The sequence below is a fragment of the Piliocolobus tephrosceles genome, chromosome 15 (assembly GCF_002776525.5).
Source record: "Piliocolobus tephrosceles isolate RC106 chromosome 15, ASM277652v3, whole genome shotgun sequence".
Lineage (NCBI taxonomy): Eukaryota > Metazoa > Chordata > Mammalia > Primates > Cercopithecidae > Piliocolobus > Piliocolobus tephrosceles.
The window spans coordinates 74,429,618-74,445,245 of record NC_045448.1 but is presented as its reverse complement, the minus strand read 5'-3'; the positions used below and the strand labels follow the sequence as shown (position 1 = coordinate 74,445,245).

At 42.0% G+C, this 15,628-nt stretch overlaps 1 protein-coding gene and 1 long non-coding RNA gene across 10 annotated transcripts in view; both read right to left on the bottom strand.

The window, feature by feature from the left end:
* Positions 1–283: 283 nt before the first annotated feature.
* LOC111523417 lies at positions 284–4,246 on the bottom strand. The gene is made up of 2 exons (XR_002725519.1): positions 4,000–4,246; positions 284–586 (listed from the first exon to the last, which is right to left on the bottom strand). It is a non-coding gene; the product is annotated as an uncharacterized LOC111523417 (long non-coding RNA).
* An 8,634-nt stretch (positions 4,247–12,880) lies between these two features.
* The window catches only part of STAMBP (STAM binding protein), a 34,104-nt gene continuing 31,356 nt past the window's right edge, over positions 12,881–15,628 (bottom strand). For all 9 annotated transcript variants that reach the window (XM_023188004.3, XM_023188005.3, XM_023188006.3 and 6 more), the window contains one exon: positions 12,881–13,528. In XM_023188004.3, the coding sequence (XP_023043772.3) occupies positions 13,472–13,528 (57 nt within the window). In that variant the 3' untranslated portion in view covers positions 12,881–13,471. The remainder of the gene's footprint in view (positions 13,529–15,628) is intronic.

The following is a 15,628-nucleotide window of genomic DNA, read 5'->3' as shown; positions in this document are numbered from 1 at the left end:
GTTTGAGACCAGCTTGGGTAACATAGTAAGACTCTGTTTCTACAAAAAACTTAAAAGATTAGCCAGGCGTGGTGGTGTGCATCTCTAGTCCCAGCTACTCGGGAGGCTGAGGCTGGAGGATCACTTGAGCCCAGGAGGTTGAGACTACAGTGAGCTATAATAGGGCTACTGCACTCCAGCTTGGGTGACAGAGCAAGTCCTTCCTCAAAAACAAACAACCCTTCCCCCCAAAAAACACCAGAAAAACAAAAACCACACTCACACAAAAGAAAAATAAATATTCTTTCTTACTCTGATGATATAGTTTAATTTTCTCGGACAGGGAATGGTTTATATATACAGCAAAAGCTACTAGCCAATTATGGACAGAAAGAAAGGCTACAGATCAAAAACCTTTGATGCTAGTTGTTACCTAGGTAGGTATTCCAAATTTGTAAGTAAGGAGACAACCACACTGTCTGAAATTCAATTCCCTAAATTTGCTTACACAGAAACTTTTGTGGTTACTGCAAGCTCCTTCTTCACTGTAAAGTGGGAGTCCATTTAGTAAGTGGACCTATGGGCTCTGTTCTTCCATCTTGGTGAGCTGTGTTAAAACAAAACAAAAATGTGTTAAAAGTTGAGAGCCTCATATCTTAGCCACCAATAAAGAATGGCAGCTACACCCCAGGCACTTGCCAAAGATTACAATTCTGAGCTCACTGCCACTAAATATTTATTAAAATGTTAGTGCAGAGAACAACCCAGAGTTGTTTAAAATGCATGCAGTCCACCTGAGCTCCCAGATATGACGAAATCCATCCATAGGCTAGGTCCAGTTAGCAGACAACCCAGTGTTTCAGCTGGAGTATGTTGCCTTCCCCACACCCACCACAGTGTCAGTAGAATTACATTCACCGTATCTTATGCCTTAGTGAGACTCCATCATTTCTATGGGAAAACAGAACCCCTCTACCGGATATTGGGTTTGTTATGTAAATTATTTATTATGTCATACATCCTACAGCCCATCCATGGTGGAAATGTAAGTAATCATGGTTTACGTGTTTTGCTTTATTGCTGAATTCACTTTGTTGCATACTTGATTTCTAGATTCCTTTTCCCCACTTTCAATTTATTTTCTCTTTCTAGTATTTTACACATCCTGGGAATCTGTCTGAAATCCTTTCTACAAAGTTTCTAGAGTCCTGTGGGACTTGGCATTTAGTAGGCGTATAGTAAATATTTGTTGAATAAAAGTGGAAGATACAGAAATTAAAATGAAAACATTCATTTCTCCCTTACTTGGGTTCTCTCAATACTTCAGGATAAAGTTGGTGCTCATGATTCTGCATACACTCATTGATCATGAATTGCTCTTGCGCTGCAAGAGTAGGGCTCCTTTATCTTACTTCGTTATCTGCTCCTTGAGGACAGAGAGCATAACATCTACTTTTGTGTACTTTGAACAGTGCTCTGCATACAGCAGGTACTCTATATGCAAATTAAATGAATGACCCACAGCCTGGATGTGTGACCCGCCTTTTTGGGAGTGAGAAGGTCACCACCCCATTGTCCAGCTGTTATTATCTAAAGCTAACAGCACTTGGTGTTCCCATTTATATTAGCTCATTCACTTTGGGTCATACTGCCCACAGTAGAGATGGTAGGTTCTAGTTTTTTTCTTTTAGGCACACATGGTGGACATCTGTTGCCTCTGCCTCCCCAGCATCTACTTCCCCTTCTGCTATTAATGCCACCACCATTCTTCTTTGGAAATGAATGCTGCCCCACTCTCAGTGCATGTGGCTTAGATGGGTTATGGGTGCATGATCCAGGCCTGGCCAATTACAGCATTCCATCCTCCTGGCCAGAGTGATTGGTTCAAGGATGAAGTCATGACCAAAGCCATGACTCAATAACTCAGTTCTAAATATTGTGTTGAAACTGTTGAACTAAGAAGTTCTTTTTCTTGGCCAGATGTGGTGGCTCATGCCTGTAATCCCAGCACTTTGGGAGGGTTAGGTGGGTGGATCACTTCAGGTCAGGAGTTCGAGACCAGCTTGGCCAACATCCGTGAAACCCCATCTATACTAAAAAAAAAAATACAAAAATTAGCCAGTCACGGTGGTGTGCACCTGTAATCCCAGCTGCCCAGCTGAGGCAGAAGAATCACTTGAACCCAGGAGGCAGAGGTTGTGGTGAGCTGAGATCTTGCCACTGCACTCCAGCCTGGGTGACACAGTGAGACTGTTTAAAAAAAAAAAAAAAGCTTTTTTCTTGTTGAGTTTACCAAGGCAATAGGCTATATAACCCTCTAGCTGTCAAAGCTACCTCACTGAAAAACCCAATTAAATGAACAAACATTAAGCATAGAAGAGCCTAGAGATGGATAAAAAATTAGCCTTGATGACAATGGACACTGGATCCAACTGTACCTGAACATCAGTTTTTTTTTTTTTTTTTTTTTTTTTTTTTTGAGACGGAGTCTCGCTCTGTCTCCCAGACTGGAGTGCAGTGGCCGGATCTCAGCTCACTGCAAGCTCCACCTCCCGGGTTCACGCCATTCTCCTGCCTCAGCCTCCCGAGGAGCTGGGACTACAGGCGCCCGCCACTTCGCCCGGCTCGTTGTTTTTTGTATTTTTTTTTAGTAGAGATGGAGTTTCACCGGGTTAGCCAGGATGGTCTCGATCTCCTGACCTCGTGATCCGCCCGCTTTGGCCTCCCAAAGTGCTGGGATTACAGGCTTGAGCCACCGCACCCGGCCTGAACATCAGTTTTAATTGAGTTTTCTGTCAGTGCAATTAAAAGAATTTTTTTTTTTTTTTGAGACGGAGTCTCGCTCTGTTGTCCAGGCTGGAGTGTAGTGATGCAATCTTGGCTCACTGCAACCTCCGCCTCCCAGGTTCAAGTGATTCTCCTGCTTCAGCCTCCTGAGTAGCTGGAATTACAGGCACCCACCACCATGCCTGGCTAATTTTTTTTGGATATTTTTAGTAGAGACAGGGTTTCACTATGTTAGACAGGCTGGTCTTGAACTCCTGATCTCTGGCGATCCACCCACCTCAGCCTCCCAAAGTGCTGGGATTACAAGCATGAGCCACAGCACCCAGCTGCAATTAAAAGAATTTTAACTAACAGGGTTCTATTTTCATTATGTGGTTTCCTCACAGACCAGCTGAAGTCTCAAAGGCCATAATCATAGGCCCTGTGCTTACAGAACAATACTGTGGCTGAGAACCAAAATATTTGTGTAAACTTATCCTGCATTTACCATGGTTCAATTAAAAATAATTTTAAATTCTTGGCCAGGCACAGTGGCTCACGCCTGTAATCCCAGCGCTTTGGAAGGCTGGGGTGGGAGAATTGCTTCAGGCCAGGAGCTTAAGACCAGCCTGCACAACAAAGTGAATCCCCGTCTCTACTAAAAATAAATAAATAAAAAATTTAAACCCTCCTACAACATGGGAAAGGTGAAAACTAGGCTGTGTGAGAAAAGTTCTAGACACAGGTGTCTGTGGTGAGCAGGGTGTTAAAAGCTGTTCAGTGTGGCACAGGGGCTTGTGCTGTAGGTGGTATGGAAATATTTTGATGGAATTCTGCTTTGATATGATGCCATTCACTTTTTTGAAGGCAAAATGGGGTGAGGAGAGGAGGCTGCTGGGGATAGGGAAGCTAACCATAGGGAATTATGGAGGGGTATCTAAGAATAGTGTTACTTCCTTTAGTCTAGGTAATGTTTTCACTTCTGTCACCCACCAATAACCCATTATGATTTGTCCAACACAAGGAACATCCTACATTCTAATGCAAGCCCAGAAAAAAAGATAGAAATAACCCTCGGTCATTGTGGGAGTTCTTTTTTGAAGGAGGCTGAGGTTGGGAAAAGTAATCCTTCCCTAGGAATAGATCATAAAGGAGACCTACTAAGTCCAGATGGGTACCCAGGACTTCTTCAGGCTGTCTAAGACCAGCGCTTCTCTCTTCTTTAGGTCAGTTCTTTCTCAGTTCTCCACTTACCATGTTTTGTCCAAAGAGCTCTGCTAGTTCTTGCGACAAGGTTTATGTTGAATGGGTTCCAGTGGTGAGGTCACCCTCATGGAAGGTTTCCATATATGACATGCCTCTGCTGCTACGCCCAAGAGCTCTCCCAAGCCCCTTTCACTGATGCTGTCCAAGAATAAGGTCTGGCTGGATTCCCATATTGAAGGGGCAATGAAGTTTTGGTTTCTGAAAATAGAAGGTATTGTCCTTTTTGTCCAATTATAAAAGCAATACATGTTCTTTGTAGTACATTTGAAAAAATTCAAAAAAGGGTATGGGGGAAAAATGAACAGTCATCCCATAATTCTGTCACCTATGATAACTAATATTAATATTTTAATGTACTTCTTATTCATAGTTTTTCTGAATACATGTATTTATGTATATTTTAGGAAGGTAGCATTGCAGTGTGGTTGAATGTGGGTTTGGAAGTCTGACATTATTCATTTGGAGTTCTGTGACCTTGGGCAACTTAAATTCTTTGAGTCTTACTTCCTTCAACAATATAGTTAGCTGATTCTTAATTTAGTCCTCAGTCAGTATCAAATTATTTTAACTTACAGGTTTATAATAAGCATTATCTGGTAATAAAATTTCCCCCAACATTCTTTCTTTCAATTTTTAATGGTTATTTCACATATCCTAGATTAATTTTAGAATAATCTTTCAAGTTAAAAAATTATATTTTTTGGTAGACTTGCATTTAAGTTTTTGGATTAAAGAACAAGTAGCATCTTTAAAACATTAAGTCTTTCTCTCATAGAATACTGATGGTGTTTCTGTCTTTCCATTTATTTTCTGCATATTCCTCTGAAAAGCTTAGTGGTTTTCTTCATACAAGGCTTGCACATTTCCTGTTAACTTTGTTCCAAAGTATTTTATATTTTTAGTTGCTAGGTGCTGAATTAGATTGTTTTTTTCCCCAATCACAAATGGCTATTACCTGTACTGGAAAGCGATTTTCAAAGCTTTAAAATGCATCTTTTAGTGAACAATCTTGTGCCTTTCTCTTATTAGGTCTGTTTTTTCAGAGTTTATTATCTCCAGATTTCTAGGTAGACACTTAGTTTGCAGCCCAAATCTGTCCGCTTTCCAGTAGTATACTCTTTATCCTGCTTCATTGCATGGGCTAGATTATCCTTTCAGGACACTGTTCAATAATAGTAGTTAGAATGGATCTATCTTGTCCCTGATATCAGTGTTCGCTTAAGTATGATGCTGCGTGTTATATCAGAAGATTTATTTTATCGTGTTAACGAAGCTTCTTTCTTTCCTCTTTTTCTTTCTCCTTCCTCCCTCTCCTTCCTTCCTTCCTCCCTCCCTCCCTCCCTTTCTCTCTCTTTCTCTCTTTCTTGTCAGGGCCTCTCTCACCCTCGTCCAGGCTGGAGTGCTGGAGTGCAGTGGCGCGATCACAGCTCACTATAGCCTTGACCTCCCTGAGCTCAGGTGATCCTCCCACCTCAGCTTCCTGGGTAGCTAGGACCACAGGCATGCACCAATGCCTGGCTAATTTTTTGTAGAGACAGGGTTCCACTATGTTGCCAGACTGGTCTTGAATCCCTGGGCTTAAGTGATCCGCCCACCTCAGCCTCCCAAAGTGCTGGGATCACAGGTGTATGCCACTGCATCTGGCCCTTTCTTTCCTTATTAGGGGAGTTAAAAAAAAAAAAAAAAAAAAGTTGATTTCCATCTTAATTTTTTTTAATGAGAGACTCTTGTTTCTGTTTGTTTCCTTTGACCTACTCCTGTGATATATCAGTGGATTTCTTTTAACGAGGCCACCATTACATTCTAGGGACACAAAAATCACCAAACGCCTCAGGGCTCTGAGAGTCAAGTAGACCTGGGCTGCCATCCGACTCATCACTTTCTAGCGGGGGAGCCATGGGCAAGTTCTACATGAGAATGCATAATATATGCTGGCAGTTAGGATACTTTATTCCTTTACTAGATTGATGATTTTTTTAGTGCTCTATTTAGAATGTTTGCATCTATATTATTGAGATTGGTGTGAAGTGTGTGTGTGTACACAATTTATGAGATTGTGCTCACAAAAATGAATTATGTTGGTTTTCTTATTTTCCTATGCTCTACAACAGTTAAAACAGCATGAGGCATTGCACACTCATGTTCATAGCAGCACTTCACAACAACCAACAGGTGAAAGCAACTCGTGTCCACTGACAGATGAATTAATAAACAAAATGTGGTATCCACATAAAATAGAACATTACTCAGCCCTAAAAAGGAAGAAAATCCTGTCACATTACAATACAGATGAACTGGGAAGACATTACACTAAGTGAAATAAGCCAGTCAGAAAAAGACAAATATTGTATGATTCCATTTATACAAAGTATCTAAAGAGCTTAAATTCATATAGACAGAAAGTAGAATGGTGGTTGCCAGGAGCTGGGGGAGGGGGAAAGGGGAGCTGCTATTCAATGAGGATACAGTTTTAGTTTTGCAAGGTGAAAAAGTTCGAGACCTGTTTCCTAATGATATGAATATACTTGACATTACTGAACTATACACTTAAAACTGCTTACATTGGTAAATTCTGTTATGTATTTTTTATCAGAATTAAAAAATGGCATGAGAATTATATCTGTTCCTTGAAAATTTGAAAGAACTCATAAAAGCATATGGAGATAATACTTGCACACTTTTCCCCATTTCTCTATTGATTATTGTTTTTGAAGTCTTCCACTTAAGATAATTTTGGTTTCATTCACGTGTATTAACATAATTTTTTTAAAACAGAAAACCATCTATTTCATTGAGTAGCAAATTCAACAACTTAGTTATACATAGGACTTTCTTACACCATGCATTTGTCATATCCCCTTGCTAATTTCTAATTTTATACACATTTTCCTTTTTCCCCTTTGGCTACTTTATTGCTTTTTCAAAGAAAGACATTATGAGGTCAGGCACGATGGCTCATATCTGTAATCCCAGCACTTTGGGAGGCCAAGGCAGGCGGATCACAAGGTCAAGAGAGTGAGACCATCCTGGCCAATACGGTGAAACCCTGCTCGTGACCAGCCTGACAAACATGGAGAAACCCTGTCTCTACTAAAAATACAAAATTAGCTGGGCACAGTGGCGCGTGCTTGTAGCCCCAGCTACTCAGGAGGCTTAGGTAGAAGAATCAGTTGAACCCAGGAGGCGGAGTTTGCAGGGAGCTGAGATTGTGCCACTGCACTCCAGTCTGGTGACAGAACGAGACTACATCTCATAAAAAAAAAAAAAAAAAAAAAAAAGACATTATTATCTACCTATTCTCCTATTTTTAAATTACTTAATTTCTGCTTTTTTTTTTTTTTTTTTTTTTGATACGGAGTTTTGCTCGTTGCTCGGGCTGGAGTGCAACGGTGCAATTTCGGCTCACCGCAACCTCCGCCTCCTGGGTTCAAATGATTCTCCTGCCTCAGCCTCCTGAGTAGCTGAGATTATAGGCATGGGCCACCATGGCCGGCTAATTTTGTATTTTTAGTAGAGATGGGGTTTCTCCATGTTTGTGAGGCTGGTCTCGAACTCCTGACCTCAAGTGATCCACCTGCCTTGGCCTCCCAAAGTGCTGGGATTACAGGTGTGAGCCACCACACCTGGCCAATTTCTGCTTTAATACTTATTTCTTTCCCCCTGGTTTCCTGGTATATTTTATTATTCTTTTCCTAATTTGAGTCCAATGCTTAATTCATATCTTTTGATTCTTTCTTCTTAAATAATGAAAGCATTTAGAATTCTAAATTTCCTTCTCTGTATAATTTGTAGAAATTACAGAAATTTTAATTTGTGATATTATATTATCATTCATCTCTAAATAAAAGATGAATGATTATATATGTAGTTTTTCTCATTTGCCTTCCTTCTAGAGGTAACCTTCTATGATTGTTATTTATTTTTTTAGATGGAGTTTCGCTCTTGTTGCCCAGGCTGGAGTGCAATGGCGCGATCTCGGCTCACCACAACCTCTGCTTCCCAGGTTCAAGCAATTCTCATGCCTTAGTCTCCCGAGTAGCTGGGATTACAGAAATGCGCCACCACGTCCAGCTAATTTTGTATTTTTAGTAGAGACAGGGTTTCTCCATGTTGATCAGGTTGGTCTCAAACTCCCTACCTCAGGTGATCCGCCCGCCTCGGCCTCCCAAAGTGCTGGGATTACAGGCATGAGCCGCTGCACCTGGCTGATTGTTAACTTTTAATTTGCACAATCTTTAAACATCAGTATTTAAAATGTGTTCACATTTGTTGCACTTCTCCCAAAAAAGCAAAGCCTTACCATTTATTAATTGGATGATTTTGGACAAGTCTGTGCATTTATTCATATCTTATTCCATGTCAGGGGACTGAGAGTACAAAGGTGAAAAAGACAAAGTTGCTGTTCTCAAGGAGTATACTTTAGATACATAAGCTAGTAATAAACAAACAGGATGATTTTAGCTCATGACGGGGCTACACCGACAGTAACAGTGACGTGATAGAGTGATGGGGATGAGGTGCTTAAAATGGGGTTGTCAGGAAAGGCCTCCACTAACCACCAGATCTCATGCGCTTATCTTGAGATTTAACCCAGCAAACCTCTTCTGAGCCAGCTGGCACCACTGATCTCCCTCTCCTCCTTCAAACTGTTGCCTTCCTTAATTTCTGTGACAAGATACTGGTGTCGCTATCTCCTTGTCTCCTTCTACTTCCCAGCTTCCTTTTACAGCCTTCCACGCAGGCACATCTTCTTTTGACCACCCATTAAATTAGCTGTTGGCCTGCTGGCAGCTGGAAAGAAAGTTCAAGTGCAGCACAGGCCCAGCATATGATGCTGAGTCAAGTCCAGACAGCTTCCTACAAGGTGACATAAGAGTTTCTCCAGGCTAGGACACAGGTCCACCTGACCTCCTAACACATTATTCAACACCAAGGAACAACTAAGCAATAAGGTTAAGTGCCTATACTGACTGCAAGGCATGTTACACAGTGCATAAAGCAAACATGATTCTTATCCTAATGAAATTTACACGATAGTTCAGAAACATGACTTACATAAAAGACAATATGAAAACACAAAAAACAACAAAAATACACACAAGTTGTGGGAAACAGACTATAGTTGCCACTGGAGTTCAAGGAAGGAAGCCCTCAGACTGAACCTACCAGTGAGGGAAGGCACTAAAGGAACTGGAAGGACACAGAGCCCATGGTTATGTAGTGTCACAGTGCTGGATTCTGGATCTAACAGGCTGATTGAGTGATGCTGGACACACCCTGTAAGTTAAGGCCCAGCTTCTAACTTCAAACAGGTTAAGGTGAACTAAAAATTGAACCCTGGATTAACGAGTGAAGACTTCAGTGAAGAGGGCCAATGTTCTGCCCTTCCTTCATCTCAAGAAGTAGTTGGAACAACAGAAGTGGGAGGTTCAAACGAGGGGGGGCTGGAGCCAAGGGAAAATAAGAGATGATATAATTTCTTTAGGTCCTGGGTCTGCTCTGGGTCTTAGGGAGAATGATAGAAATTTGGAATGGTTCTTGAGGTCCTCTGTTTTCCTGCTCAGAACATCAGGGTAGACCAGATAGCTTTGGAGCCAAAGCCCAGCTAGTGCTAAAGAACGTGGATCTGCCCAAAGATTCCTCTAGCTGTACACTGAATAGGGCAGAGGTCTAGAAGATAGAAGCAACCGCATCCCAACTGTAACACCTCAAGAACGACAAGTAACAAATCCCTTACATCTTTATAGCATATTTCAACTAACATAGGCCTTATATGCATATAGATGTCATTCTGTCATCATTTGAGGTAGGCATATTAGACTGATCCCATTTTACAGATTTTAAGGAAATTTGGGAAGTGATTTGCTGGTGAATGTATAGCTGGGCCTAGAAGCAAAGTCTTAAATGTTCAACCTGGCACTTCCTCTGGAGAGGATAATATTCCAATAGTCCCGATCTAAACAGGACTTCCAGTGCCCCAAGCAAAGCTCCTCAGAAAAAGACATGATCCTTGACTCAGAAGGTCTACTCTGGGCTCATGCTTGAAAGATCCTTGGACAAACTAGTCTCCAAACTCAGGTGGGGTTAAAACACTGAGATATGAGTGGTGGGAGGCACAATACCAATAGCTGACTGTATTTTCTAGGGAAGAACATCTACTCTGTGACTAAAACTGTGTTCTCAAAATCCACTGGAAACATATCAAAATTGCAGGATTCACCAGACTTTCACTCATTAAAGCTTTGCTCCTAATAGCCTCCATTCTTCTCAACCCCAATATGAAAAATTTCTCTTTCAACTGGGGTAACTAAAACCCCAAAGAAGCCATCAACAGTCAAAGGGGATAGGCACTTACAATTTCAAATTCTGTGGTACCAAAATGAAAGCTGAAATCCTTGCCTCTCAAGCAAGAAAATCCACCATGACACTGGCCCAAGGGAATCTTTCTCTCATGCTGCCTTTTACAGTATCTGGTACCCAAGACAATATTACAAAAGCTTAAGGGTTTCTTCTTCTTCCCCTTTGGTCCCATTTAACAAGGAGTATGTGAAAGTGATCATCTGAAAAAAACCCAGCTCTGCTCTGATCCCCAGCAAAGCAGCTCCTCTGATTCTCTCTGCACCTGGCCTATGGCACTTCGGTGGGTTTGTGCCTCCCAGGGCAACTGGGACATTGTTTGGCAACCTGACATTGCTTTTGTCTCCCCTCAGTCCAGAACACTAGGTATGGTACTTGTGCAGCTTGCAAGAGTGGGAAAGTCTCCTGGTCTTTGAGCCTTAGGAACCCAGGAGTCAGTCCCTTTAGCCAAATAGTCATTACCCTTTCAATGTAATGTCCTTCCTCAGGTTTCATGGTCTTAGTCCCTTTTATCCATAGTATTCCTTTCCTCTTTTCCTGACTGCTCTGGCTCCACCTCTTTCCCTCTGGCCTACCCAGTCTCAGGGCTTCCTTGTGGGCTGCCTTGACTCCACATCTCCTCCACAGAGGTAGGATGAAGGCAGAGACACTTAGACTGTCCTATGCAGAGTGCCTCTGCAGTGGCTAGGCTGCAGCAGATATGAAGAGGGATCTACAGACTGATTTCCTGCACCCATCTAGTCACTAAGGTATGTTGTGCATAGAGGAAGAGCAAAGAAAAGACAGCAGTTTGGCAATCAGTCTGTGATTAACGTGGTTGCAATCAGTGTGTTGTTCACCTGGCTGAATGTCTTTGGTGGGCAGAGACTGATAGGAGAGCTCACAATTCTTAGGTATCAAGGACCAATGCAGTGGTTTTCAACCCTGGTTGTACTTCAGAATTCTAGCAGCTTGAACAACAAACGCAGAAAAAACATCTGGGGCTCCACCCCAGAGATTCAGCTATAATTGGTGGGGGTAGAACACAGGCATCAGTATTTTTTAAATTGCTTTCTAGGTATTTGAGTGTATAGCCAGGGGAAAGAACTTTTTTCTTTGTTTTTTGAGATGGAGTCTCGCTCTGTTGCCCAGGCTGGAGTGCAGTGGTACAATCTCAGCTCACTGCAAGCTCTGCCTCCTGGGTTCACACCATTCTCCTGCTTCAGCCTCCCAAGTAGCTGGGACTACAGGCATGTACCACCACACGCAGCTAACTTTTTGTATTTTTAGTAGAGATGGGGTTTCACCGTGTTAGCCAGGATGGTCTCGATCTCCTGACCTCGTGATCCACCCGCCTCAGCCTCCCAAATGTTGGGATTACAGGCGTGAGCCACTAGCCAGGGGTAAGAACTTTAAATGGGAAGTTCTGACTAAAAGCTAAATTTAGATTTTCGGCAATGGGAAGCTATCGCAGGTTTTTGAGCAAGAGAGAAAACATGAACATGGCTGTAGTGTGAGAAGCTTCTCCTAATCAAAATGTGCAGAACAGACTGGAATGAAGAAATGCTAAAAACAAAGAGACTTGGTAAAAGCCAATGGCTATAGTCGAAATAAAAGGTAAGAAAGCCCTAAGCTAAGTGGTAGACAAAGAATGGGAAGAAGGGGATGGATTTCCCAAAAGCACAGGACTGGGCAATTTCAGGACTGTTTAGAGCAAGGTGGAATAGCCAGGCTGCTCTGAGCCGTAAGAGGAAATGGCTTTCCCAAGTCCAACTGGCCTCCAGACCCACCCATACCAAAACAGCAGAGAAAGAATTTCCACTATATGGGGAGTTAAGAACCCAAGAGAAGAAAAAGAATATAGAGAACTGGGCTCTTTCGGGAGACAAGTTCAAGGACCTCCAACCTAAGCAATAAAGACTGAGACAAAATTTAAAAATGAAGCAAAACTTTATGCATTCACAGATTCTCCCTCCCCTCACCTAGAATTCTGATATAGAAGAAATCACTCTTCTCCTAGCCAAAGTATTTACTCTCTTGCCCTCACTCGAGGTGTCACAAATGATACCATTAATTCTAGGCCACCTAGAACACCAGGCTCAGCTCACAGAAAAAGGCAGTATCAGCTGCCGCTTCAAGCGTCTTCCTAGGTATTGCCTTAGTCAGAAAAGAACAGCCAACACAGTGAAATTGGTAGGGTCGGGTGGCTGGGAAATGTAATCATTTAACTGGAGTGTAACCTGGTACTCCAAACAAAGGCTTCATTATCCTCAGCCAAAAGCATGGAGGGCATAAGGAGGAAGTGAATGGTTGACCCATTTGAGACAGCACCAAAAGAAGAGATGACTTCACACTTCTGGAAGATGGCAACAGGCAGATAAAAAACATGGAATAATTAAAAGTGAACTGGGACACACCTTCAGTGTCAGTATATCTCAAATTCCATTTTTCCCTCACCTTTCCAAAACAACCACACCTTTTAACCTGTTTATACAATGCTTGATCAAATGGATCACTCTGGAGCACAAAAACATTAAGTTAATTGTTACTTTATTGTAGAGGAAAAATATCCTGAAAACACTTGTTAAATAACAATAATTCCTGACAAAATCACTCTTCAGGATGTTAGCCTCACCATCTGGTGAAATGGAGTGAGCTGTCCCTCACCCCAGTAATAAGCTCCATTAATATTGCCATAAACCACAGGAAAATCCAAAAGATTTTCTAAATGGCTTCCAAATTTCTGCATAGATGCCCTTATTGAGCCCAGAGGTAAATATAAACAAATTGACAGAGAAATTAGAAGGACAGCTGAGAGGAAAAAAATGTTAACAATTGGTGAATCCAGAAGGAAGGGTATATGGGGGTTCATTATACCATTCTTTCCACTTAATTTCTGAGTTATAGTTGCTTTTGGGTGATCATGTTCTCTTTCTGACTTGTCTAAAAAATATGTTCAGTTATTTCTTTTCAAACCTGAAACAAAATCAACTCTTTCTCAGGTGACGCCCCACTTTCTATTCTGTCTACAAAAACTTCCAAAGCTTTCTAGAAACCTTAAATTAAGGGGCTACAGTACACTGATATGGTTTTGTTGTTCTTGGAAGGTGTTGGACTCAAACGCTCATCGAAGGTCTGTGATGGTCACTGCTTTGTCCACAACGGTCACGTGGCTGCAGCTCTGCAATAGGAAAAAAGAAAGAAAGGTGGAGTCCTAGAAAATTCTGAAAAGGCTTTTTTTTTCCTTCATACAGGGTCTTGCTCTGTTGCCCAGAGTGGAGTGCAGTGGCACAATCTCGGCTCACTGTAACCTCCGCCTCCCGAGTTCAAGAGATTCTCCTGCCTTAGTTTTCTCAGTAGCTGGGATTACAGGCACAGTCACCATGCCCAGCTAATTTTGTGTTTTTAGTAGAGGTGGGGTTTCGCCATGTTGGTCAGGTTGGACTTGAACTCCTAACCTCAAGTAATCTGCCTGCCTCAGCCTCCCAAAGTATTGGGATTATAGGCATGAGCCACTGTGCCCAGCCTGAAAAGTCATTTAAAAAAACCCTTTTTTGGCTGGGCGCGGTGGCTCATGCTTGTAATCCCAGCACTTTGGGAGGTCAAGGTGGGCAGATCACGAGGTTAGGAGATCAAGACCATCCTGGCTGACATGGTGAAACCTTGTCTCTACTAAAGAAAAAAAAAAAAAAAATTAGTCCGGCGTGGTGGCGCACACCTGTAGTCCCAGCTACTCGGGAGGCTGAGGCAGGAGAATTGTTTGAACCTGTGGGGTGGAGGCTGCAGTGAGCCAAGATCGCACCACTGCACTCTGGTCTGGCAACAGAGCGAGACTTTGTCTCAAAAAAAAAAAACAAAACAAAACAAACCTTATTTAAAATGTTCATTCGAGGCTAGTGGTTCTCAGTCTGGAAGCCAGACTGCTATTTAAGTGGTAGTTACGATAAGAGTCTGGGACTCATTACTATCACCAGTTCCACCTGTACATGGAATCAGTGTTTGCCCATATACCTTTGTTTATTTTTAAAATGTATGTACATTCTAGACTCATTCTTTTTGATGCCTAAGCTTGGGAACAAATAGTGTCATCCCTAAAATATACATTACTTTATTTATTTATTTATTTTTTGAGGAGGAGTCTCGCTCTGTCGCCCGGGCTGGAGTGCAGTGGCTGGATCTCAGCTCACTGCAAGCTCCACCTCCCAGATTTACGGCATTCTCCTGCCTCAGCCTCCCGAGTAGCTGGGACTACAGGCACCTGCCACCTCGCCTGGCTAATTTTTGTATTTTTAGTAGAGACGAGGTTTCACCGTGTTAGCCAGGATGGTCTTGATCTCCTGACCTCGTGATCCGCCCGTCTCGGCCTCCCAAAGTGCTGGGATTACAGGCTTGAGCCACTGCTCCCAGCCACATTACTTTAAAAGAATTACTGAATTCATCACAGTTTTTTGGGCTATGATGTCACTCAAATAATAAAGTATACCTACTGTTACATGGTGAGAGGAGAATGCTCCCTTTTGACAACAGGGGTCTTTATAACCGAAAACGTGGGCACTGGTGCCCCAAACCTTTTTTTCTGATAGTGTAGTCTTTGTTTCAACATCCTGGTACTTAGACATTCCAAGGCAGACTGATCTATTTTTGAACAGATTTGTCAGAAAGTTTTTCCTCACGCTCAGCAGAAAACCATCATTCCATGAAGTCTTAGTTGTAGTGCTAGGACTGACATGAAACACACCCAATCCCTTTTTTCATACATCAACTCTTCTAACACTTGAAGTCAGCTCTCAGATCCTTCCTAGGATTTCTCTTCTAAACATCTCCAGTTCCTTTTAAGTGTCAAGGTTCTTAGTCCCTTTTTCATATTGCTGACTTTTCTCTGAACCCAAAAGAAAGAATACTCCATGGCCAGTATGGAGTAATGCAACACCATCAAATCAGATTGGAGGGGCAAATGGAAACATACTGATCTTATCATCAACTAAACTTTTTATTCACAGACCACACAGCATAGGGAAAAAAAAACTTCGTAGGCAGGTTATAAAGCCCCTATGATTTAAGCAAAATTCTACAAATATACTTAATTTACCTATCTTAAGTGGCTTCTCTCTTCCTTTGCATTCAAATCTCTTATTGAAGTACAGGCTTAGAAACTGACATTGACGAAAGGAAAAACTAACATTTAATAAGCCAGCGACTGCATTAGGTACTTCCTGCACATTACTTCAGTTAATCATCTCAAGAACCCTATAAAGTAGGTGTTATTATTATGCCTATTTTA